Below are 26032 nucleotides of genomic sequence, written 5' to 3' on the forward strand. Positions count from 1 at the left end.
TCTAAGAAAGTTCTAATCAATTTTCTTCCTGATGTAAACTTTCCAGAATTCTAACAGATGACTGGACTGGCTGCATAAAATATAAAGAAAAAACTCACTGGTGTTAAAGACCAGCAAGAGCTAAGATAAAAAGAGTTAAGATACTAAGCCAAATGGAAATAATATTCTTTTTCCTTCCATGCTAAAGTGGGTCAAGAAACAAGAGGACAGAATCCTGGGCCAGGCATCATCTAAATACAGAGCCTCTTTCTCCCCTCTATCCTTCAAATTTAATTTGTCTTCTTAGGTTCAATGAGTCCACCATGTTGTAAACTTCTACAGAAATAAGCAGGGTTGTTCAGGCATAAACGTGAGGAGGATTTAACATTTAACTTGTCGTTCATACGTCAACAGAATACGAAGAGCTGTTTCAATGTTTAGAAAGGATTTCTGGGAGTCTGCATGAATATTTCAGTATTCATTTGTCAGTCTCCTGAGTCTAGAAAGGAGGCTATAGAGCAATGCAGAATTATCACATGAGGAAGCCATTCAGTCAACTGTGTTCATTAAAGAGATCTGAATACAAAAAGCAATGCTTATATTCCCAAGAAAGACAAAAGGAATGCTCATCTGTGTCACCATTAGCTACAGTCCAGAGCTTGGTCAGTATATAGACCCTGGAAGCAGTGATTTCCATTAGTAAAATGTATCATCCATAGAGATATGATAGTAATCCTATCTCCTTAGACTCTCTGTCAGTCGAAAGTTAATGCATCTGTACTGGCTGGTATAAATCCCAGACATAATAACACTGTTCATAAAGTAGAAGAGAAAATGCCAGTGTATGAAGCAGAAAGGAAGGTTGTTTTGTTTATATAATCTCTGAGGACATAATATTTTTGTATCTAAGGCACTGACTTTCAATTTCTAATGCTGGGAAATAAATCAGTTGGGCATATATATAGTCAACAGGTTGACAAACATCTTATTTGGAAGTGTCCTGCTAAAAAAGCTTCTTTTAATTCCACCACACTTAAGTATCTAATTTGTAGGGAGCCATGTGATAAGACCTCTTATTTCTCTGGCCTGCCTCTCTACCCAGATGGAAGGTCATCCTTAATATTCTCATGTATCCTGCACGGCAACAGTAACTAATTGGCACATACTCACAGACACTTTGGACTTTAAGCCTTTTAGTATTAGAATCCTGGAAGCTAATTAAATTGGAAGTATGGCAGTGTGGAGTGGGAGATGTGGATGGAGAAGAGGAAAGAACAACCAATCAAGAAGCACTTTCCAACTGTAAGAAAGATACATTAGAAAAAAAAACAACCACAAATGGCTCAAATGTCTGCCTCAGAATCTTTCAGAATCAGATAAGGTATAAGCCAATAAACTATTGAAATAAAAAAAGGCAAAAGCTTGAAAGCCTCAAAGCAGGATGATCACTATGAGATCATTTAAATGATGTTCAGGTCAAAAGGGGAATTACAGCGGCTATCCAGAGTTAAGCAGCAGGAGCAATAATAAGCTCTGGAAAGGCAACTAGGTTGGTTAAACACCAAAAGTTCTATTTAAAGGCAGGACAACAAAATAATCCTGTATACATGGAAACACATTCCATACAGTATTATTTAATTCTCTGGAGACATAATCCTGTCCTTTATCAAAGGACATTGCTCTGCTTGTCATCTAGTTCTAAAAAGGGGAAAGATTTAACGTTCTTCAGCATATCAAGAATTAAAAATAACTCCCAAAATTTAAAAACAAAAAGAATTTAAAAGAACTACAAGAAAGAAGAAAGATGCTTACCAGACTATCTAGTCCTCCTCCCAAGAGATCCACTGCTCCCATCTGCATGGAAGACACCTGCGGCACATTGACTGGGGGACCAAGGTCAAGGTTTAAAAGATCCCCCAGAAGGTCACCTTGGGAGGGAATAACCTGAGGCTGCTCCAGGCTGGTGGCAGTGGCGGTGCCAACAGGGCTGTCACCTGCATCAGTGCTGCAAGGCACAAACAGAAAGAGGGGAACAGAGAAAAGTCAGTTTTAGCAGAGACCTGGAAACAAGGCAACGAGCCAATGTCATATGCTCTTATACAATATAACCTCTTCAATCAGTTTTATATTATGCTATATGTACAATGACCTCATCAATCAATTTTAAATGAGCACCTACTCTATAAGAGAACACTGTAATGAGAACTCTGGAGAATAGCTAAAAAAAATAAAGAGAGAAATATATTTCCTGTCTTCAAATAACTTACACTCGAACAAACCAACCCCAACACCAGTACTGACAAAACAAGTGAAAAGCACATTCACTGTGGAACAGCAGAAATGAGTATTGTGTGTCTGTCTGCACAATGACAGACTACAGATGAGATGCAGGTGGGGCTAACTCCCAAAAGCTTCTGAGGATAGTTTTAAGGCTAGATTTTTTAAGAATAGCATAGTTATATGGAACCACCAGGGAGAGACCTTCCAAAAACGAAGGGATAGTTTGTGCAAAGGCATAGAAATAAACAATTTAACTTTTAGGGCCAGTGAAAAAATTATATTGGCAGGAGCAGACACTGTAAGATTAAGGGGAAATAAGGTTGAGAAAAATACAACTCTGAAAACAGGTCTGGAGAGTTAATTTTTATATATTAGGCAATGCTGAATCACTTTTATTTGTTGAACAAAACTGAAAATAACATTTAGAGGAATGCTATTCTAGCAGGTGTGTGTATAGTGGACTGAAGTTGGGAGAATGGACATGAAGATGAGCTAAGAATAATTGTTTAAAGAGGGAATAGTGAGCTTTAAGAAAGGACTAGTCCTTTTAACATTTCGTAAAACTCACTACTCCCTTTTTCACAGTGTGGTGGCAGTAGCAGTTAAATTGATTACTCTTAGCTCATCTTCATGTCCACTCTCCCAGCTTCAGTCCACTATACACACACCTGCTAGAGTAATGTTCTAGACCTGTTTTCAGAGTTGTGTATTCCTCATCTTCATGTCCCCTAAATCTTACCAAGTGGGGAAAAAAAACAAAAACAAAAGAAAATTTCCAGCTCAGTTGGCTTCACTGTGAAGTATTCTAAAAATTTATGCGAAAAGTAAAACCAATTTTAGATAAAACTTTAATAAAACAGAATAGACAATGGCAATTGAAAAAATCTGAAAGAAGTTCAGTTTTGAATATTAAGGAATTATTCCTAACTTTGGCTTGATAATATATTGTGATTTTTCTAAAAACTGCTTATTTTTTAGAGATACCAATTAAAGTACTTATGAATGAAGTGATATGAGGCCTGAAATTTAAAATACTCCAGTTGCCTTAAAAAAAAAAAATTGTGGGGGTGATAAATGAAATAAAATTGGCAAAATACTGATGACTATTGAAGCTGAGTGTTGATTATGTTTTAACATTCTATCTTGTGTGTTTTCTAAGACATAAAATAATTTTTTAAAAACAAACAAAAAATATTCTATAAAAATCCCATTAATAAACAAATGCTTTCTCTAAAAACCCTAGGTAGGTTTTTTTAAAAAATTATTTTTTATTGGCGTAAAGTTGCTTTACAATGTTAGTTTCTGCTGTAGAGGCAAAATGAATCAGCTGTATATTTACATATATCCCCTCTTCCTAGTTAGTTTTGATAATGCTTGAACAAAGAAGAATGAAGACTCAAACTCAGAAAAAACAAACACAAACAAAGAAGCAAAAGACTAGTGATGCTCCTTATAAGAGGAATCTGGAGGGATAACAGGGCAATTATATGTTGCTTTCAATTCTGTTAAGTTTCAAAGAAGAAAAACAAATAGGGAAGTTCAATAGACAGCTAAAGCCAAGGAATTGGAAGAGTTACAGAAGTAAACCTGGGAAGAAATTCATGCACACACTTCCGGTGAAATAACCAGAGTAACACTGGGGGTGTTGTTACTCTGCTGGGGCGATCAGAGTAAGATGACCAGGAATGGGGCAATTCCTGGTCACCCTAAGAATGGGGCGATTAGAGTAAGATGACCAGGAATGGGGCGATTTCTGGTCACCCTAAGAATGGGACGATTCCTGGTCACCCTAAGAATGGGGCGATTAGAATAAGATGACCAGGACCAAGCTTTGGCTCCACTAGTTGCATGCATTGTCTTGGGCAAGTGACCACCTCTCTGAGACAAAGCTTCCTCACCAATAAAATGGTAACAAAACAAAGCACTCTATTTTAGGAAGGATCAAATGAAGTGAGTGAAAGTCGCTTACTCCTGTCCAACTCTTTGCCACTCATGGACTATACAGTCCATGTATTTCTCCAGGCCAGAATATTGGAGTGGGTAGCCTTTCCCTTCTTCAGGGGATCTTCCCAACTCAAGGATCGAACCCAGGTCTCCTACATTGCAGGTGGATTCTTTACTAGCTGAGCCACCAGGGAAACCCAAGAATACTGGAGTGGGTAGCCTATCCCTTCTCCAGGGGATCTTCCTGACTCAGGAATCGAACCAGAGTTTCTTGAATTGCTGGTGGTTTACCAGCTGAGCTACCAGGGAAGCTCCAAATGAAAACATGGTATAAACTGCAAGTTTTGTAATATATCAGTGGTAACCCAGTTGAGCTATTTAAAATCCAAAAATATAATGCTACTAAAGAACTGCACTCAATATGTCAGCAAATTTGGAAAACTCAGCTGTGGCCACAGGACTGGAAAAGGTTAGTTTTCATTCCAATCTCAAGGAAGGGCAGTGCCAAAGAATGTTCAAACTATGGCACAATTGCGCTCACTTTGCATGCTAGTAAGGTTATACTCAAAATCCTTCAAGCTAGCTTTAGGCTCAGTGAAGCAAGAACTTCCAGATGTACAAGCTGGATTTAGAAAAGGCAGAGGAACCAGAGATCAAATTGCCAACATCACTAAATCATAGAGAAAGCAAGGGAATTCTAGAAAAATATCTACTTCTGCTTCACTGACTATACGTAAGTCTTTGACTATGTGGAACACATTAAACTGTGGAAGAGTCTTAAGAGAGATGAGAATACCAGACCACCTTACCGGCCTCCTGAGAAACCTGTATGTGGGTCAAGAAGCAACAGTTAGAACTGGACATGGAACAACAAACTGATTCCAGATTAGGAAAGGAGTATGTCAAGGCTGTTTATTGTCAACCTGCTTATTTCACTTATATGCAGAGTATATCATGTGAAATGCCGGGCTGGATGAAGCACAAGCTGGAATCAAGATTGCCAGGAGAAATATCAACAACCTCAGATATGCAGATGACACCACACTAATGGCCGAAAGGAACTAAAGAGCCTCTTGCTTGATGAAGGTGAAAGAGCTGGCTTAAAATTCAACATTCAAAAAACTAGGATCATGGCATCTGGTTCCATCACTTCATGGCAAATAGATGGGGCTTAAATGGAAACACTGGCAGATTTTATCTTCTTGGGCTCCAAAATTACTGTGGACTGTGATCCACATGACTGCAGCCATGAAATTAAAAGATGCTTGTTCCTTGGAAGGAAAGCTATGACAAACCTAGACAGTGTATTAAAAAGTAGAGACATCACTTTGACAACAATGGTCCATATAATCAAAACTACGGCTTTTCCAGTAGTCATGTGCGGATGAGCGAGCTGGACCATAAAGCAGGCTGATTGCTGAAGAATTGATGCTTTTGAACTATGGTGCTGGTGAAGACTCTTTAGAGTCCCTTGGACTGCAAGAAGATCAAACCAGTCAATACTAAAGGAAATCAATCCTGAATATTCACTGGAAGGACTGTTGCTGAAGCGAAAGCTCTAGTACTTTGGCCACCTGACGCAAAAAGTCAACTCACCGGAAAAGAACCTGATGGTGGGGAAGACCGAGGGCAGGAAGAGAAGGGGGTGACAGAGGATGAGATGGCTGGATGGCACCACTAACTCAATGGACATGAATTTGAGCAAATTCCAGGAGACAGTGAAGGACAGGGAAACCCAGCGTGCTGCAGTCCACAGGGTCACAAAGAGTCAGACATGACTTAGCGACTGAACAAGACTTTTTTTTAGACGTAATACTACTGGACATTTAATAGACTACACTATAGAGCAGATGTAACTTTTGTATGCACTCAGAAATAACAACAAAAAAATTCGTGACTCACTTTATTGCAGTGTTCTGGATCCAAAGCCAACAATCTCTATGGTATGCCTATATATGTTTTTTACCAAGTTTTCAACTATGGGACCATTTCTAGCCTCATCTTTTAGAGTCTTAAGCAACTTTCGAACTTCATCCATTCAGAAAGTTTTTACCACAGTTTTCTAAAGGCATAATCTTACCAACCCTGAGATTAGAACTCAAAAAGGTCTTTTATCCATTACACGTGTGTAGCTACTAGAATTCAGATGAAGCCCCCAAGGCAGCAGAACAGGTTTGCCAAATGCATAGCAAAGCTTAAGGAACACCAACTTCATCTATACAAAGAATCACTTCTCAATCAAACCAAGTTTACCCGCTTACCTCCCATGATGTATTGGCAAGTGTTTGCGATGGATTCCATGACTTCCTTCCACAAAAGCGTTGGGCGGCTTATGGTACACGGAGGCCAAAGAGCCAATGTGGCAGATCAGCTCGTCCAGCAGAGTCGGCTCAATGAGATCTGTCTCCTCGGAAATCAGCGGCTTTTCAGACAGGACTACTTCTTTAGCTGTGACAGGATCAGTTGAGAGAAGGCGCCAATAAATATAGCCCCGGTCTCGGAGGTCCGGATTATCAGAATCCTAATGAAAAGGCAAACACGCGAAGGTTTAAATGTAATTATTTTCCATACAGAAACTCAAACTGCTGATTTATTATCAAGGTAATGCTGCACCAATTTATGCAGGGTTGGCTGTTAGAAGATATTTAGACTCAATATGTTGTTAATATACTCATAATTCTGAAATCTCTAATGTTTCAAAGAATTTAAATATAAATTGAGGTTAGTTCTAAGACTCAGATTCAGAAAGGAAGTTGGAAAGAAGAAAATAAAGTTTAACCCAAGAAAAATCAATCGCTTCAAATGGCCTTGGGACATAAAAATGTTTTTAACTGCTATAAACATTAGCAGAATTATTCATGAAACACATCTGACATATATTTCACCCATACCTTCTTTCTTTATTCAAATATTAAGTATCTCCTGTGGAGACATTGGCTAGGCCCTGGCAATAGAGACAACACATGGTGCCTGGCTTCAAAGAGCTCAAAGAACATTAATTATGTATTAAAATATGAGAGGTGCTATTACCTAAATGATTAAAAAAAAAAACTGTTTAAGAGAGCATATAAAACTAAGTGCTTCTAAAAAGGGTGACAAATTTAGTGTCCTCGTTTCTTTGTGTGGTGGTTAAAATAATTTTATACATGATTGTGGCTAAGGAAAATTTATTATCAATGTCACATCACAATTTAGAAATGAATAATATAAAAGTAAGTCTCCCCTAATCACCCAGCCCTCCCCTACCTTAACTCCCCCATCCCCCAAGTACCCATCCATATGAATAGTGCACTATGAGCTTACACACACACATATATTCATTTTACACAAAACCAGTTTCATCCTATACTCACGCTGCTTTCCGCAGCAGCACACACAGCTGTCATTTTTCCACCATATACACAGCACTGCACCATTATTTACTAGTGTCCTATTGATGAAGATTTAGATTGCTGCCTCCTTCTCCCTCCTTTATCCTATTCAGTTTTGTGGTCATTACAAAGTGGCAGTAAATATCCTGGTATCTACCTCCAAGAGTCTATGTGGTGGCATTCATGTACCCATGAATTGTTTCAGTGGTATTATGTTATTAAAGGCAACAATCAGCCCCATTTCAATTTCTGTACCTAAAACAAACATACAAAAGTTATTTCTTTAAAGTAGGCCAGGGTTTTCCCATGAGTCTGTATATAAGCAGATGAACTGGTTCATAACTTAGCCACTTCAGGCACTTGCCATTCAGCTCAATACCAGAAGTGACCCAGACTGCTTTACATAGATTTTCTTCATCATATGTTTATGAGTGTTTATTTGAGTGTTGAGTGTTTATTTGCACTCAAAATGGATTGCTGGTTAAAAACAAAAAAGTATAAAGAAAACTGAGATACAAGCTAATACAGCATAAAAATGGTAAATTTTAATCTCAAGATAATCTTTATCATATTCATAGGTTGCATTATTCTAAAAAAAATGCACATTTTTACTTATATCAAACTATTTGTCATATTTGAAAAGCCATAAAAAAAAAAGAAACCGACACTATCCAAATTAGATGCATTTGTTTTGCTGTATGTTGAAGCAGGAAGTTTGCTCCTGAGGAAGTGTTTATAAACAGCTGACTGAAATTTCCTTAGATTTTCATTTGGAAACAAAACTTAAATATTATAAAACATAAGTTGATTTTTTTTTAAAGAATACAAGTTTCTCTGAGTATCACATCAGGAAAGCAATCCCCATCCCAGCTTTTATTGATATTTAAATTGAAAGTTTTAATCTGTACACTCAGTCCGTCCCCAAAGCACGGCATTTAATATCTGTAGACTATGTTTTTTATTACACAATGAAAATGAATACTACACATCACTTAATTGGGAAAATTTTTAATTTGTCTAGTAAGTTGTTAAACGTATTAAACTATACAACACAGCTTAATAATATAATCAAAGTAAAATTTTTTTACTTCAAATTATTTTTCTCATATATCAGCTACATATTTAACAAAAAAAAAAAAAATTCCTGTCGAGATTCACAAAATACATACTTCTTTGAAAAAAGCTTGAGTCCTCCCACAAATTCAAAACACTACAATAGGATAATTTCTAGAGACAGAGTCAATGGATTACAGGGGGTACGTGCTATAAATCTTAACACTGACTTAAAAATTTAGTCCTATGAGAAATGAGAAAATGAGTGCAAGTTTTTCATGACCGGAAGTCAAGAGTGGACAAGTATCTCCACTGTCCAAACTCGATTATCCTGAGGGCTGATCTGATAGGCCTACTATCAGCCGTCCTTCACTGTCTCACTATTCACATGGAAGCCACGATAAATCAGGGCCAGTCAAGGCTAATGACAAAAAAACAGAACCTTTTATGATTTTACAGAGTCATTATGTGTTTGGCGACTCAGAAAATTTTGTTTGGGATCTACTGTACTGCTACTCCGATAGGCCCTCATGAGGATTTCAAGAAAATAATGTACTGCCCCAAATTTGAGAGCTTCCAAAACAATTCTTACCAGGCAAGCCCTAAAACAGTTAATTCCTAAAACTATAACATGCATCAACATTTTAACACACCAAGAAAGCCATTTAAAGTGCAGATTTCAGGGCTAAACCAGAGTTTCCGATTCATTATGTCAGAAGGGGGGCCCAGGATTTGTGACTCATTATGTCAGAAGCGGAGTCCAGGAATTTTTATGTTCAACAAGAAGCACAGGTGATTTTGGTGATGGTGGTTTCTAGCTCACATATGGAAATGCCAAGGTGAAGACTTTTCTCGATGTACTAAAAAGGGTAATTACTAAAATTTCGACACTTCTCTGTGTATTCTTTATATTTCCTTTAAAACCATCAACGTGAAAAAGAGATCTTATTAAAGGCATGGATTCAAGGGTTGTTCTTTTTTCATAACCAATAGTATTTCTAATTATACCACCATTTTACTTAAAATTAGAAACACAAAGGTTTCATACATACTTTCATGAATCCTCAGCATAGATAAAGAACAGGATTAAGTCTACTATGAAGATAGAGGCGCAGTGGTAAAGAATCCACCTGCCAATGCAGGAGACACAAGAGACACGGGTTTGATCCTTAGGTCAGGAAGATCCCCTGGAGAAGGAAATGACAACCCGCTCCAGTATTCTTACCTAGAGAATCCCATAGAGAGACGTTTCAAACATCTGATATGGGAAAGAAATCTAATCAGATAAGCCATTCAGAGGGGCAGTTAACTACATACTTATGCATAAGAGAACCCAAGACTGGTTAGGAATTTTTTACAGGGTCTCCAAGAGAAGAAAATATATGATTAAATAAATAATTACTTAGATAGCAAACCCAAACAGGATAGTTTCTCATATACAACCCTTACTACAGGATGATGATACCAATGTAATTTAGTAAAAACAATTCTAATAAGGGTCAAAATCTTGTTAGATCACCAGTTCTCCACTAATTTGGCTTGATTCAGTGGTACATTCCAACAACTGTAAGAACACAGGAAATTCTCCCTAACACTTTATCTCAGGTAAATAGTGAGTCTGAACTCTGACAAGAACCTAAAATACAGCTCTCCCATGCTGCCTGTTAAAATACAAATAGAGAGGACTTAAGAGAAAATGGAGATGAAGTCAGGGTTCAGAACTTGTGAACACAATGGAATCTACCAAGGACATTCACTTGATTATGAGACTAGCCTTATCTATCCAGAGGTGACTGAAAAGGACAAAGGCAAAAAGTCTTTTTAGAAAACTCTTCTGATTCCATCTTAACAGAGATACAAATGGGTGGTCATGGGTCTAGGCTAGGAAAGCTAGAATGCTCAATATAGATAATATTCACTGCCTCGATGATTATGTAAATTATTCTGCTTCAGGCAAAGGAAGATGCATAAAAGTTAAAAACTCTCTGAAGAGCTCTTACAAATAAATTGCAAAAGATGTCTCTATTTCCAATGGGTATGAATGTCAAGTGGAGTTAAGATGTGTCAGCAGTTAAGATGACTCTGACTATTCCACACATAGCTAAACACAGCCATCTTTAATTTGGCTGAGGAATGATGTCACACAATATGAGCTGAGACAGTCCCTTACCTTCTGAGTAATTCTAGGTGCTGAGTGACATAGCACTCTCATCTCTACCTATTCTCTTTCTTTTCTACTCACTGTGCTTAAGTTTCACAAGGGGCCAAATACTGCTGATGCTTTGAAATGTAGCCCTCAAGGGAGAGTTAAAACTTGAATACAAAGTAAACATTGTAATAAACAGAAATCCTATGATTCTTGGAAAATGATATTTCTGAGAAAGCTAAAAGACTGTATAAATGTGAATTTATCTGTATTTAGGGGGTTTTCTCAAGTATTACAGAGGCATTGTTAATGTCAAGTTTACTATTTTACCATCTCGAATAAACACCAGACATCTTTGGATCTGGTTAATTTATATAAAGCTCTTTCTTTTGTACAAAGCATAGAGGCTCCAAAGCCTGTAACAAAAGGCAGAAATGAGCTTCAAGGCCCTAAGATGAAGTCAAACACATCACTAATTTAATGGCAGTCACCCTGCAGTGTCTGTAATTAGCCCTACATGATTAAGAAGTGGCAATTTCTACTCAAAATGGCCCCCTGTAGATGACCTATTATACATTAATGTGAAAATGACTTCCTGTGTCCAACCTAAATGGTTTGATTCAAAAAGATGACCAATTTCTGCCCTTAGTACCAAGACATGCCTGATCAGTGATGGACAACCTCCCATCCACTTTTCATGGACAGATGGTGAGCCACGGCCTGCCCTTAGCTCCACATGATCATATGAATGCTTCTTCAGACTAACTGTAATGGGGTCAAGTGAACGCTTAGAGACTTGGGAAAACAGCATGCTCATTGGAGAAATGAAGAAAACTGGGGTACAAGGGGTGGGACAAGACACCTCTGTTTTCTGCGAAATGAATTTTACAATATCCTTTAACTCAACTACTGTTGGTCAACTGGTCCATTAAAAGATAATCAAGCAGATAATTCTCAATAATGTTTACATGAATCAATAATCAGATAAGAAAATTATCTTAATTTTTAGCTTCAGGCCTTCTTCATGTTTGAGTTCACCGACTGTAAAACATCTGTATTTGAATCAAGTGTCAGAAAGTAGCCTGACTCTAGCTGTTTTCTTGGCTGTATTTTTTTCAGAGTTGTGTAGTATAGTCTAAAAACAACTTATTTGGTAATGCTGTCTGCTTTACAGTATTCCATTAAGTTATTCAAATGCCTTATCTATCCATCAAACTTCTTGTCCTTAAAATGGATTCCTGACATTTCTAAAATTAAATACTGTCAGAGGAAAGAAGAACTTTGCATTTAACATGTAGTAAATTATGTGCTCTGATCACTTAACAGGTAATGTACTGGCAACTACTCTAGGTTCACATTTGTGGTCTCAATTTAGAACTGGGATTCAAGGAGTGTACTAGGTACATACCTCAACTGTACTAATTACAATATTTACCATATCTAATCCTCCAATTGTGCTTGTTTTTGACATGAAACAAAGTTCACCAGAACAAAAAGTAAAAAATAAAAATATAAATAAAGATGACAACTCAGAACTAGGCAAAATAAAAGAGTTTCAAATTTTGAAATATACAACTGTAAAGAGATGAAAGAGGAAATGGTAAATTGAATATCTGAATAGTCTGCTAAAATCAGCCTGTTTTCAAATTCAATTAAGAACATCACTGGATCATGATGGATTGATTATCATTATACTAGTCACATCAGAAAAAGTACTTCGATTTCTGTGTATCCAGCTTGGGGCCACATTCCTGAAATGAGAACCCTCCCTACGAAGACCAAAAATATTATATAATTAAGGAAGTAGCTTTAGCACTTTAAAATTACTTTAAGAGAAAGCAACCAATCTAGAAGGCAGAACAGCACACATAAGATCTTTGTCAAAGCATCTACCATCTCTACAGGGTACTTCCATTTGAAAGCTGAAATTAAGTCCCTCAGAAGGAAGTACTGTGAGACTCAATGTCACTTTCAGAGAGGCATGTCCTTCATTCACACTGAAGAGTCTAATCTAAGTTCAATTTTCATGAATTACCATTAAAACAAAAGTCAGTCAACTCATTTAAAAGCCATACAACCAGTTCTAATTCAGCTGCTGCTGCTGCTAAATTGCTTCAGTCGTGTCTGACTCTGTGCGACCCCATAGACGGCAGCCCACCAGGCTCCCCCGTCCCTGGGATTCTCCAGGCAAGAACACTGGAGTGGGTTGCCATTTCCTTCTCCAACGCATGAAAGTGAAAAGTGAAAGTGAAGTCGCTCAGTCGTGTCCGACTCTTTAGCGACCCCATGGTCTGCAGCGCACCAGGCTCCTCTGTCCACGGGATTTTCCAGGCAAGAGGACTGGAGTGGGGTGCCACTGCCTTCTCCTCTAATTCAGCAGTATATGTAAAAGAAGTACTGCTTCGAATTTTTTTAACAGAATCTAAAGACTGTACTCTTTACATTCAAAACTTCCCCAAATGAACCTTCTTGGGAGAAGTTTTACACTTTCCAAGAATTTAAAACAAGACAAATCAACTCCATGCTTTTTCCAGATTTCTTACCTGTGTTGCCAAACTCAAGACCTGCTGCACCAGCTCCTGTGTTTCCGATGGTTTCTTGAGAAACAGCTTCACTATGGCAGTGAGCAGAGTGAGCTGTACCTAAATAAATTTAATAAATGAAGTGAAAGGTATCCGTATTATTCCACACCACCAATTCCAAAGTGGTGTTTCCCCAAACATGACTGACTGACTTACTACAAGGCCTTTCTGGTTTTGATTAATAGACAAAGGTTGAAAACTCTGCCAGTATCAACAATAGCAGCCAAAGGTTTTCATCAACTGAAAACTCACTAGACTCCTACCTCCAAATTGCATTTTTGGCATCAAAAACTGCCTGTTTGTTTATGCCTCAGATAATCATCTATATTTCTTAAAGTATATGCTAACATGCTGATGGCAATAAAACTGGTTCCTGACCAAATTCTTTACTATTTACTTCCACCGAAAGCTACAACTTTTGGGGGAACTGGAGAATCGTTTATCATACTGAGGCAAGAGCCAAGACCATAGAATTATACTAGATCACAGTCAATTAAGAGTGGCTTGCTGAACCATGAAATTACTGGCTTGTATGTATTCCTTGTCAGGGCCTATTAAAATTACTATGATAGAATACATTTATGAACTTCAATTTGCAGTGAGTATGAACACCAAGGGGAAAAGGTTTAATAATTTATCTGCTTCTCTGGGCCTCTGACTCAAAGGTCTCTCAAGGTCTCTCAATTTTGGTAGAGGACAGATAGAAGGTGGGATGGAAGATTCTTTCAAAATGCACATGCCAGCCTTCACCCCGACAAAAACTCCAGCTGTAACCGAGCCACAACCATTATTGACAGTAATGGGGAATCATCTTTAGGTGACAGAAAATTATAATTAACTATCGCTCTAAGCCAGCAGTTGTCAAAGCATGGTTCTGGAACAGCAGTATTGTTCTAAGCCAGTAGTTGTCAAAGCATGGTTCTGGAACAGCAGCAGCAGCAGAAGCATCACCACTCTGAACCTTGTAAAAATGAACCATCTCAGGCCTACTGAGTCAGAAACTCTAGTGTGGGTTCCAGCAACCTGTAGCTTTAACAGAGATTAAATACCAGTGCTTAGGTGTTTCTACAGCTCATTAAAGTTTGAGAACCACTAGTGTAAGCTAAACAGGCTTGTTCCAACAGACGTCAGCACAACTGAAAAAGCTCAACCCTTTTGCTTTCGGGAAAAAAATGAACGTATACACACATATATACACACCACACATATACACACTATATATACACTACAGACTATATATATATACACATATATATGTAAGTTCAGACACATAAAACTGCCTAACCTTTACCTTTCCTGAAATCCTCCCCCAAACATCTATTTCATTAGGTATAGAAGAGAACTTACTTGGGTGCTTTCATCATGAAAACCCTCCAGGAAGCTCTCTAGTAACTCATCAGCATTGTCAATTCTTTCAGCATATTCTCCCACAATCCAAATCATAGCTGCTCGAGCGTCTGGCTCATCCAGTGAATCTAAGTTCTCACACAGTGTGGCAATGATACTTTCGTATCTGATGTAACAAAATGGACTATGGTTACTGAGGGCAAAACTGAGAACTGTATTTAACAATGAAGACTAAAAGCAAAACCATGGACAAGGTATCCACACTTAATCAAGAAATTTAGAAACCCAACCCCTCTTTCCTGACAGAGTGGTAAAAGCATATCCTTTTCCCAAAAATACTATTTCTAAAATTAAAATATATATATATAAAACACTTAATAAACCACTATACCTTGTTAAAATATTTCTTCTAATTTTGAGTCCACCATTAAACTAACTTAATTGTAAGTCACTTCATTTCATATGATCTTTAAAGATTAGTCAGAAGCCTCAGCACAACCTATCTCTATGATTATAAGGTAAAACGACATTTAGGGTGCTTATATGATATGCTCTTTTTTTTTTCAATTGGAGGGTAACTGCATTACAGTGTTGTGATTTCTGCCACACAACAATGCGAATCAGTCTTAAATTATACATATATCTCCTCCCCCTTGAATCTGCTTATTTCACTCTTTCAGATTCTTTAATTGCTTGCCTTCAAAAGCAAATCTGAAAAAGTATATGTTTCACAAACTAAGACCTCAACACGAAAATTTTCTGTGGAGTGAAAATGTAGATTTTGCATATCTTAATGGAAGCAGCTACCATACTTGAGAAAAGGTCTAAAACTCTGATAATTTATCGTTACATGTTCTATAATTTTCTAAAAGTACTAGGTAACATACAAAGTGAATAGTGAAGCTGTCACCTTCCTGGATTTTACAATAGGGTGGCCGTATTATTCAAACTGAGACATTTCTGAGAGTGAAAAGGGGGCACATTTATTAATTACGCTTGGTAAGAAGCATAAAATGGATTATGCCTAGACATGAGTATCCTATTTAATAGTAACTTCATCACCAAAGAACCTGGTTAACTTTAAAAATATGTCAACTGACAATGCATATTCAGACAGAGCTTCAATTCTTCTAAAAGTGATAAAACAGTAAAAATGAGATTTTAATCCTCGTGCTCACAAACTTACACGTTTCTGATTTTTAATAAAGCATTTAATTATGACCAAATAATTCTTACCTAGCCAGTCTCAAAGTGCTTTACTTAAACATCTCCTAAATGAACTGAGGAAGAGGGGCAGAAGTATTTGGACATACTTGTTGGGGTATTTGCGGAAGATGTCCCTGATGACAACAATCGCCTCTTGGACCACATAATTTACTTTGGTTTGGATGAGATCAAGCAACGTGCTCACACAGCGCTCTGCAGATTGCTACAATGAAGAACATAATGAGAAGTCAGATATCTACCCAATAACACAACCTCAACAAAAAAAAATGGGGGTGGGGGGAGAGAACATCCAGGTACATCAACTAAACTAGATTAAAAGATGAGGCACTTAATTTGATCATACTGTATTAGACACAGGGTTAAAAAAAAAAAAAAGACACAGGGTTATCTGATGGAGATGTACAGAAGTTCAAGATACACCCCAAATTCTACTCATTACAAAAGAGTCAGTTCAAGTGAACAAAATCATCTTGGATAGCCAGGATGACAGAAAAGAGAAGATAGCATAAGTCAAGGTATGAGGAAAGAGTAAGAATGACAGAATACACCGGAGTAGGAGGTCTTTATCTGCAGTTCATGAATGAGCAAGACAGAGGGCATCTTTAAACCTCTTGAAATGAAACTGCCAAATTTCATTTGTGCAGACAAGCATATTTCCCAGGAAGAGAGTCCACAGTTTTCATTGTATTTTCAGTTATCTGTGACTCAAAAAACTGTTAAGGAAAATTTGCCATCTTTTGGGCTATATAACTGAAAGTTTATGGACTTAGATAAATTGCAATTTTCCATAGCCTATGGTTCAGTTATAAAACAGAATTTAATCTATATATTAGTCTTTTATTAATATATTGAAACAATAAATGATAGTTTTTAAAAGAAGAAAGGTAGAAGAGAGATCCTAAAATCCAAGAACTGATTTTTCATATATTATATACCATGATAAGTAATTCCATTATATGCCTCCTGATAAGATACAACAGGAAGTACACAGCATGACCTAAGAGGAATCCTTACCAAAAATGATGAACATGAATATTACCAAACCTCGAGATTTAACTGTCGAAAGGGGATGAAGCAATGAGATAAACATCACTAAAATACAACCAGCCAAATGTAGACTCTGGAAAATTCTACAAGCCTATCGATCTAGTTCCTTCAATAAATGGCACCCAAATAAATAAGCAAAGACTTAAGAGACATATTAACCAAATTCAATGTGTAGTTCTTTTGAGATTTTGATTTGAACAAAGCAACTGTATTTAGACATAATTATGGAAAATTGAAAGCGGATTGGATATTTAATGAGATTAAGAATTAGTGTTAGTTGTTAAGTATAGTAGGACTTTTTAGAGGACTTATTAAATATATACTCTGGTCTACAAGCAAGACCATATCTGAAATATCCATTAAAATACAACAGTAACCCACTTCCTTGAAGAAGGGAGAGGAAGTAGATCAATTGGAAACAGCAATGTATTGATATTTATTAAAGACAGATGGTGGGTACATGAAAGCTCATAAATCAAGTGCATGCCTAAAAATTTCAACATTCTGAGTAATATAAGGAAAGCAAAACTGCATCTTGAGGTTATGTATACCAGGTCATATATGATGATTCTGTGTTCTTCTATGTAGTTTTTCCCTTTTTGAATTACATCTTAATTCATTTTCAGCTAGTAATTCCTGTGCTATTATTACAAGAGCAAAACAGTTGGGAAATTTGAAAGAAATAAAGAAAAGAAAAGAAATTAGAAGTGGTAAACACCAAGGAATGGAAGACTAGGAAGTAGAAATTTTTAAATATGTAAGTCATGATAAATTATAGAGCACCTAAGGGCTGAATTATCAAGTTAGATAGTACAAATTAACTGCTCAGCATAGGACTTGATACAAAGCAAACATTTACTAAGCCTTTAGTTTTAATATTATAATAAAGATAAAGGCTATCTCCTAGGATGCATCAACATTCAAAAATATTTAAGTCTAGGATAGTAATTTTCAAGCAAATTATCATCTCACTTATGTTGCTTTTGATAATATTTTTAGAACTACCATTAAAGCAGTATGGCAGGTATTTTCCTGGTGGTCCAGTAGTTGAAGAATCTACTTTCTGATGCAGGTTCAATCCCTGGTAGGGGAACTAAGATCCCACATGCCGAAGGGCAGCTAAGCCTGTGTGCCACAACTACAGCTTTTATGCCACAACTAAGATCTAAACTAGCCAAAAAAAATAAAGTGGTATGGCAGGGGAACAAAAGTAAATATCCAGTCGTTGTACATAAAAAACAAGTCCAGAAACAAAGGCATTCAGATACATACAATTTGGTATATGATTTTTAAAAAAGGCAACATTCATAGCTGTAAGGAAAGGATCAAATGTTCTGGTGTTTGATCCCCATACTCTTTATCTTTAACCAAACCATTTCCATTAAAGTAGAAAATAATGGTGAATTTTTTATAACTTTGAGGTGAACCATAAATTTCTGGGTGTGCCACTGAAGATATTATTGAGAGGAAATGGAAGAACTCACAAGGAAGTGCGAACTTCCATGCATCAAGCTGAGGAAGGAAGTGAAGCAAAAGGCAAGGGAAAGAGGGAAAGATATATGCAACTGAAAGCAGACTTCCAGGGCATAGGAAGGAGAGAAAAAAGGCCTTAAATGAACAATGCAAACAGAGAAAAACAAAAGAATGGTTAAGACTAGCGATCTCTTCAAGAAAACTGGAGATTCAGGGGAACTTAAAATTATGTCCACGTCACCTCTGGGAGGGAATAGGCATAGGAGAAAGTAGTGTTCTACTTTTAACTTCTATTATTTGATGGAGTAAATACATGGTTTTTGTTTCTACAGGACATAAGTTAGTACCTTATCTTGACCTACACAAATCAGAAATGACTCACACGCCCTAGAGCTTGTACTCCACAACAAAAGAAGCCACTGCAAGGAGAAGCCCAAGTACTCTAAATACAGAGTGGCCACTACTCGCTGCAACTAGAGGAAGCCTACACACAGCAACAAAGACCCACTGCAGCCAAAAGTAAAGACAAGGAAGCAAGAAACACCTTAATCTTAGCGACTTCAGATTGGTTCAGTTGTCGCTCAGTCGTGTCTGACTCTTTGCGACCCCACGGACCGCAGCACGCCAGGCTTCCCTGACCCATCACCAATTCCCGGAGCTTGCTCAAACTCATGTCCATCGAGTAGGTGATGTCATCCAACCATCTCATCCTCTGTCATCCCCTTCTCCTCTTGCCTTCAATCTTTCCCAACATCAGGGTCTTTTCCAAGGAGTCAGTTCTTCACATCAGGTGGCCAAAGTATTGGAGCTTCAACTTCAGCATCAATCCTTCCAATGAATATTCAGGACTGATTTCCTTTAGGATGGACTGGTTGGACCTCCTTGCAGTCCAAGGGACTCTCAAGAGTCTTCTCCAATACCACAGTTCAAAAGCATCAATTCTTCGGCACTCAGTTTTCTTTATAGTCCAACGCTCATATCCATACATGACCACTGGAAAAACCATACTTTTGACTAGATGGACCTTTGCTGGCAAAGTAATCTCTCTGCTTTTTAATATGCTGTCTAGGTTGGTCATTGCTTTTCTTCCAAGGAGCAAGCGTCTTTTAATTTCATAGCTGCAGTTATCATCTGCAGTGATTTTGGTGCCCAAAAAATAAAGTCTGCCACTGTTTCCATTGCATCCCCATCTATCTGCCATGAAGTAATGGGACCAGACCCAATGGTCTTAGTTTCCTGAATGTTGAGTTTTAAGCCAACTTTTTTACTCTCCTCTTTCACTTTCAAGAGGCTCTTTAGTGCTTCGCTTTCTGCCATAAGGGTGGTGTCTTAATGACTTAGTGACTTAATCTCTCACAAACAAAATCAAATAAGTAAATCTCTCTCAAACAAAATTATTTTATTTGTAAGAAAAGGAGGGCCAGTGTTTATTTCCTCCTTAAAGAAACAAGTGTATACTGTAAATATATACAGCTATGATTTGTCAATCATACTTCAATAAAACTGGGAGAAGGGTGGGGTATGGAGTAAAATCTATTAAAAAGGCAATTAAAAAAGTATAGACAAAAAGCATTTAAAAAAAACAGTACTATGAGATTTCTTTTTCAGTGCTCTTTATTGACTCAACAATTTATGCTTAACCTTTAACCTAAACAACTTAATATGACAAAATTATAGTTTTTTCACCTCAGGCTACTTAAAGCAACAGAGAGATATCTGTACCTACAGTCATGATTGAAAAAAAAAAAAACCACTCCAACTCTTAACAATACCCAAAGTTTACAATAGGCCCTATTCTCTTAGCTAAACACCAAACCAAAATTCTTTTTTTCTCATCTGTCATATCCTTGAAACCAGCTACACATTAAAAAACGGTCAGGTGCCCTGAGAGGAAGCAGCAGCTCAGTTTGTAAGTTACAGAGAAAGTCTATTACAATTGTGTCGCTGGTTCTTGCCCTTGTCCCACAGATAAGCCAGTTAAAAACAAACAGTCATGACCTCTCCTGCCCCAGTAACTTTGTCTGGACTAGGCAACTCTCCAACTAATAACTTTCATGTTAAAACAGTTTTAGGAAAAGTTCTCAAGCAAATCCAAGTAACTTGAGATAAGGGAACACTAGCAAAAAGGCAGGATTCTTGAAGGTTGATCTAAAGCTTCCAGAGGAAGTTCATTCCTCACACACTCTCATATTCCCACCAGGGCATCCTGAGCCAAAGGGAGAACTAAGAGCCACCAGCAGCTCATCTCTTTCAGAAAATGATGGATAACTCTCCCGTTAGTTACAGTACACAGTACTAACAGCCTCTAAGAACCTAGAGGCTTTACAAACACGTTCCAGTAATTCCAGGGATTAAAAAAAAAATCTCTTTTAACTCTGGAATGAGACTTTTTAGAGAGCACTGTCGGAGAGGTTAATAAGGCAATGACATTCAGGAAGTGAAAAGCACAAAATGACTCCTGCCATCAGAAAAGTTCTGAAAATTGTCAATATTACTACCATAAGTAGGCAGCTACTGCTCAGTAAGAAAAGAAAAAGACAAAAGTTAAGTATGTGAAGTGTGGTGGTAAAAAAAAAAAAAAAGATGGAACACACTAAGATCCAATAAACAGACTTTTCCATTTCTCAGATGGAACAACAGAAGCATGTATATTAAATATCTGAAGCCTCTGAACTGGCAGAACCAGGAGCAGAAACCAGGATGAATTAACTTCTTGTTATAACAACTAGTCTACTATATGACTTATCTGTGGTAACTATATGAAATAGCACTGACAAAAATAAAAATAAGCAAGGCCAATTAGGAACTTGGCTTTCGGAGACACTTTTCACTGACACAGCATCTGTTTCCTTCTGATCCTAGGAAGCACTGGTTGTACTGTACAAAATATTTTAGAACTATCCTTGTGAAATCATATGGTCCAATCTGACTCAAAGCATTACACAAAGTCCAGTAATAAGAACAAATATGGAACTCTGAATCTACAATATCACCGTGAACAGAAGCCATCATTAATTTCAACAAATTTCTGAGTGAAGAAAAATAAATGGAAGGGTGATGAAGCAGAGTAATATAAGTTGCAGTCCTTAATATCTACTGGAAGATTTCAATCAAGCTAGAAAAAATCTGCCCTCTAAGACCACAGAGACACTCTTCCAGAGGACTTAACAAGTAACAATTAACTCCCTGCCCCAAAGCAGAAACTTGCTAGTCAACAGCCCTACCTACATGCACAGAAATCCTGACAACTTTCCTGTTATCTCATTCTTAATGTCAGTGGGCAGCCGTTTACTATATACATGGTATGTGTGTGCTAAGTCACTTCAGTCATGTCTGACTCTGTGCAACTCTGGACTGTAGCCCACCAGGCTCCTCTGTCCATGGGATTCTCAAGGCAAGAATACTGGAGTTGGCTGCCACGCCCTCCTCCAGGGGATTTTCCCAACTCAGGGATCGAACCTGCGTCTCTTACATCTCCTGCACTGGTAAGCTGTTCTTTACTACTAGCACCACCTTATAAATCTTAATTAAAAAACCATATACAGACATGCAACCATCACTGTAAAATATTTGAGACAATTAAATTCAAACTACAGAAACAAAACCAAAACTATAATCCCCATTCCTACAGATTTAAGGAACTATTGCACCCACAAAAAAAGAATGCTATGAAAAAGTACTGACAACAAGAAAGAGCAATGAAGGGAGGCTGTATGGAAAAAGTTGTGCAGAAAATAAAAGAGCAGCCAGTCAGACTGGAACAAGCACTTGAAAGACAGAGGACTGGAAGACAGAAGGGCCTAGAACAAAGGAAAAGTTTTATAAATTTGGTATTATCCTTGAAAAACTGGAAAAAGATAGGAATGCAATGAAGACATAATGAAATTAAAAAAAAAAAAAAGGCCATTATAAACTTCTGGAAAAAAACCAAGTCTCTAGCTTTGCTACCACACTGCCGCCATCATGGGTCGCATGCACGCTCCCGGGAAGGGCCTGTCCCAGTCGGCTCTGCCCTATCGCCGCAGCATCCCCACCTGGCTGAAGCTCACTTCTGACGACGTGAAGGAGCAGATCTACAAACTGGCCAAGAAGGGCCTGACTCCCTCACAGATCGGTGTGATCCTGAGAGACTCTCATGGTGTTGCACAAGTATGTTTTGTGACAGGCAACAAAATCTTGAGAATTCTTAAGTCCAAAGGACTTGCTCCTGATCTCCCTGAGGATCTCTATCATTTAATTAAGAAAGCTGTTGCTGTTCAAAAGCATCTTGAGAGGAACAGAAAGGATAAAGATGCTAAATTCCGTCTGATTCTGATGAGAGCCGTATTCACCGGTTGGCTCGATACTAAGAGACCAAACGAGTCCTACCCAATTGCAAATACAAGTCATCCACAGCCTCTGCCCTGGTTGCATAAGTGTGTGTATTGTACTAAAGCAATAAAATCATTGTTTAACAACAACAACAAAAAAAACCAAGTCTCTATAAGAAGAAAATACAATCACTCGTATTGTGTAGTTTCTACTTATTTATAGGCATAATATGCATAGTAAGTTTTGTAAGACTCTAGTTGATAGAACTAGAAATAAAGGTATCTCAACTTATAAAGATAATATAGGAACAAAAACCTCATGATTTAAGTACACGGGAGAACAGTGGGGAGAAACAGGAGTGATGGAGCATAAGAACTAATTTATCTCATAGCAGAAAAAGTTAATAGACAATGTCTACAAGTGGCAAATCAATAAATAAAAGTGTAAGAATAATAGAGATATGGAAGTAATTAAATAACTGTAACTATGAACAGAGTTAAAAACGATTCCCTTAGGAAAGAAAGAGATGAGGAATAGCTGTTTTTCATTAACAATTCCTTAATATTTTAACAATGTGCTTTATTAGTCTGATAAAGTTAAAAATGTATTTTAAGCAAACAGTAAAGAGAATCCCCAGAATCCTATACTACCAAGAACACTCACCTCCACCTTGATGGCACACCGCCCAATGGCTCGCACAGCTTTGCGCACAAAGTCAACATCCACCTCTGTGGCATACTCTTTCAGTTCAGCCAGAACCTGTTAAAAATCCATGAAGTGAACAACCATTAAGGATTCTCCAACAACAATTTTCAGGTCTCGGTTTTTCTGAAGATCAGGTTTTAAGATATTAGATCTTAACTTGAATCTACTTTAAGTCTGACCTGAGCAATGTTGGCTTGGGATGCCAAACGAATCATGATGTCCAATTTCTCTAGTTTCACATAGATGGGATCATTGTATTTCACAAAGAAAACTTTTATTTCCTGCTTCAAGATTTCAGGCCTGTGATGTATAGAAATACAGGTAAGGAACATGATGTATATATTGATGTATCTTTCTGAGTTTGCATTAATACCCAACCTGTGCTTCTATCCTCTCCATCCACACACCCCACTCAGGGGAAAAAAAACTCAGAATCTTCCTCTACACCCCTCTAACCAGATCTGTTTAGCAGACTATTTTTATGCTTTTTAAGGGGCAAAGTATATACTGCCAAGAAGAATCAGTGGAAGAACAACCACCTGATCTAAACTATGGCCTGAACCGTATTAAACAGACACTAGCTAGCATACTAGCAGGTCCTTCAGAAAAGAAACTAAATTATACAGCAATACTAGGCATTCACTGTATTCATTCACTGTAGGAACACTCTAAAATCAATTGTCAGCCTCCTGACCCTGGGCAAGTTGCTCTACCATACAATATTTTTTTTTCTACACATTAAACAAAGCTTAACACAGTCCTTTTAAATACTGATATCATTAAGCTTAATTCAAAATTACAAACACTTTAATCACCAATTCATTTTTTTCCCAACCTTTTTTGAACAATTAGGTTGATGTTCCTCAGGGCGACGTATTGCACCTCTGGCTCCCCAGACAGCAAAGTGACAAGTGGAGGGGCCAACTTCTTCAGCAGCATATTGTAGTAGTCAGAGTCCTTGGGTAGCAACTCTAAAAATTTCATTAGGACTTTTACTGCTGAAAGCACCACTGCTGAGTTGGCATGAGATAACCGGGGAGTTACCCGCTCACAGATGCTGAAGGCAGAAAATGAAAATTAGTATCTTAAATTACAATTTCTGTGCTCAATCCAATCTATTAGGTAGTGCTGTCAGAGGTCCCATGGCCCAAGTATCAAGAAATTAGAGAATCAGTTAGAAAAGTCAAAACTCCATGCGTAGGTAAATTTGGGATTCAACACTGCAGACGCCTCATTCCCAGCAAACTACAGGCAGAGCAGGGATACAAGAAGACTTTAGGAAACCAGCAATAGGGACGTTCAAACTGGAAGGAAAATAGCCAATACCCCAAACACTTGAAGCTCACACCATTTACCTTCCTGTTTTATAGTTCTTTCTGTCTCCCCATATTATGTAAGGGCTCCCTGACTCATAGCCCATTTCTCCTCAACCTATAGGAAGTCAAATTAAGCATTCTGAGAGTTATTTCACAATGAAAGATATCAACCAATTGTGGCTGAAGTTTCATTATAAGATGGAGGAGGAGATGGACTGACAGGGAAAACTACCCAAGCTGTTGTCTTCAGGATATAAAGGAATCTTGAAGAGGGTTTTCGGTTGTTAACAACAACCAAATCTTAGAGAGGGTTTTTGATTTTTTAACAACAATACCACTGCAATATTTACCCAACCTTATCCCCTTCTCCTCCTCCCAGTCACCTATACTTAAATGTTTCATAAAATATAGGATATTTATCTGTTGAGGGTTCTCCCGAAATTAACCTAATTTTGATAGCTCTTGGGCAACATGGTTGGCTAGCTGACTCAGTTAAGGATACAAGATTAAGTGAAGCTGTGTTTTTCTCCCTTCTTCCTATATCTACTCAGCAGACTTCCTGCCCTTCTTTAGGTCTTTATACAAATGCCACCTTCTCAAGGAGGCCTTCCCTAACCACCCAATATTTCTTAGATCTCTTCCCTACTTTATTTTTGTTAGCATTTATCATTATCTGACCTATTATATGTTGGATTATATACACATATATTTCTGCTCTATGCCTCAGAATATTTTCCATAAGAGCTATGATTTTAGTCTGTCCAGTGCTGTATTCTCAGAGCCTAGAACAATGCCTGGCACACAGCATGGGCTCAAAAAAAACATTTGCTAAGTGAGGAAGTGTGAGATGTCAATGACCAAGAGAAAATAAAGTTGTATGTAAAATTCTTTCCAGGAGACATTTGTACTTTCAGTGATGGAAAGAAACTATCAGGGTGAGTTTTGGTTAAATCCAGAGGGAACAATTTCCCAGACAAGTGAAGAACATTTATATTGTAACAGCTCGAGCTTCAGCCAGGCAAGGAAGGGTACTTACTACCTATCATAGTTAAAATGAGCCAACAATTCTTCAGAATTACTTTGCCAGAATCACAGTGCCTATATGCACAAAATGCTCAATAAAAATTGATGTAACTCCAATTCTGTACACCAAAATGTATGTATGTGTACATGAAATTTAGTAGTCAGCATCTGCTAGCCAAAAAAAACTTGCAATACTGAAGTGGTAGAGAGCTAAGCAGAACAATTCCA

General features: G+C 37.6%; 1 protein-coding gene and 1 pseudogene across 3 annotated transcripts in view; one reads left to right on the top strand and one right to left on the bottom strand.

Annotated features, from left to right (window-relative positions):
* Window positions 1–26032, bottom strand: part of AP2B1 (adaptor related protein complex 2 subunit beta 1) — a 109435-nt gene that overhangs the window by 54173 nt on the left and 29230 nt on the right. For all 3 annotated transcript variants that reach the window (XR_011145174.1, XM_068977646.1, XM_068977645.1), the window contains exons 7-14: window positions 24301–24522; window positions 23645–23765; window positions 23424–23519; window positions 16016–16131; window positions 14703–14868; window positions 13317–13415; window positions 6465–6724; window positions 1792–1984 (exon numbers count right to left, since the gene is read on the bottom strand). Coding sequence is in view for 2 of the 3 variants with exons in the window: in XM_068977646.1 (XP_068833747.1) it covers window positions 1792–1984; window positions 6465–6724; window positions 13317–13415; window positions 14703–14868; window positions 16016–16131; window positions 23424–23519; window positions 23645–23765; window positions 24301–24522 (1273 nt within the window). In the remaining variant the exon portion in view is untranslated. The remainder of the gene's footprint in view (window positions 1–1791; window positions 1985–6464; window positions 6725–13316; window positions 13416–14702; window positions 14869–16015; window positions 16132–23423; window positions 23520–23644; window positions 23766–24300; window positions 24523–26032) is intronic.
* LOC138084716 (small ribosomal subunit protein uS15-like) lies at window positions 22413–22864 on the top strand (annotated as a pseudogene).

The sequence above is a fragment of the Capricornis sumatraensis genome, chromosome 8 (assembly GCF_032405125.1).
Source record: "Capricornis sumatraensis isolate serow.1 chromosome 8, serow.2, whole genome shotgun sequence".
In the NCBI taxonomy this organism is placed as follows: Eukaryota; Metazoa; Chordata; class Mammalia; order Artiodactyla; family Bovidae; genus Capricornis; species Capricornis sumatraensis.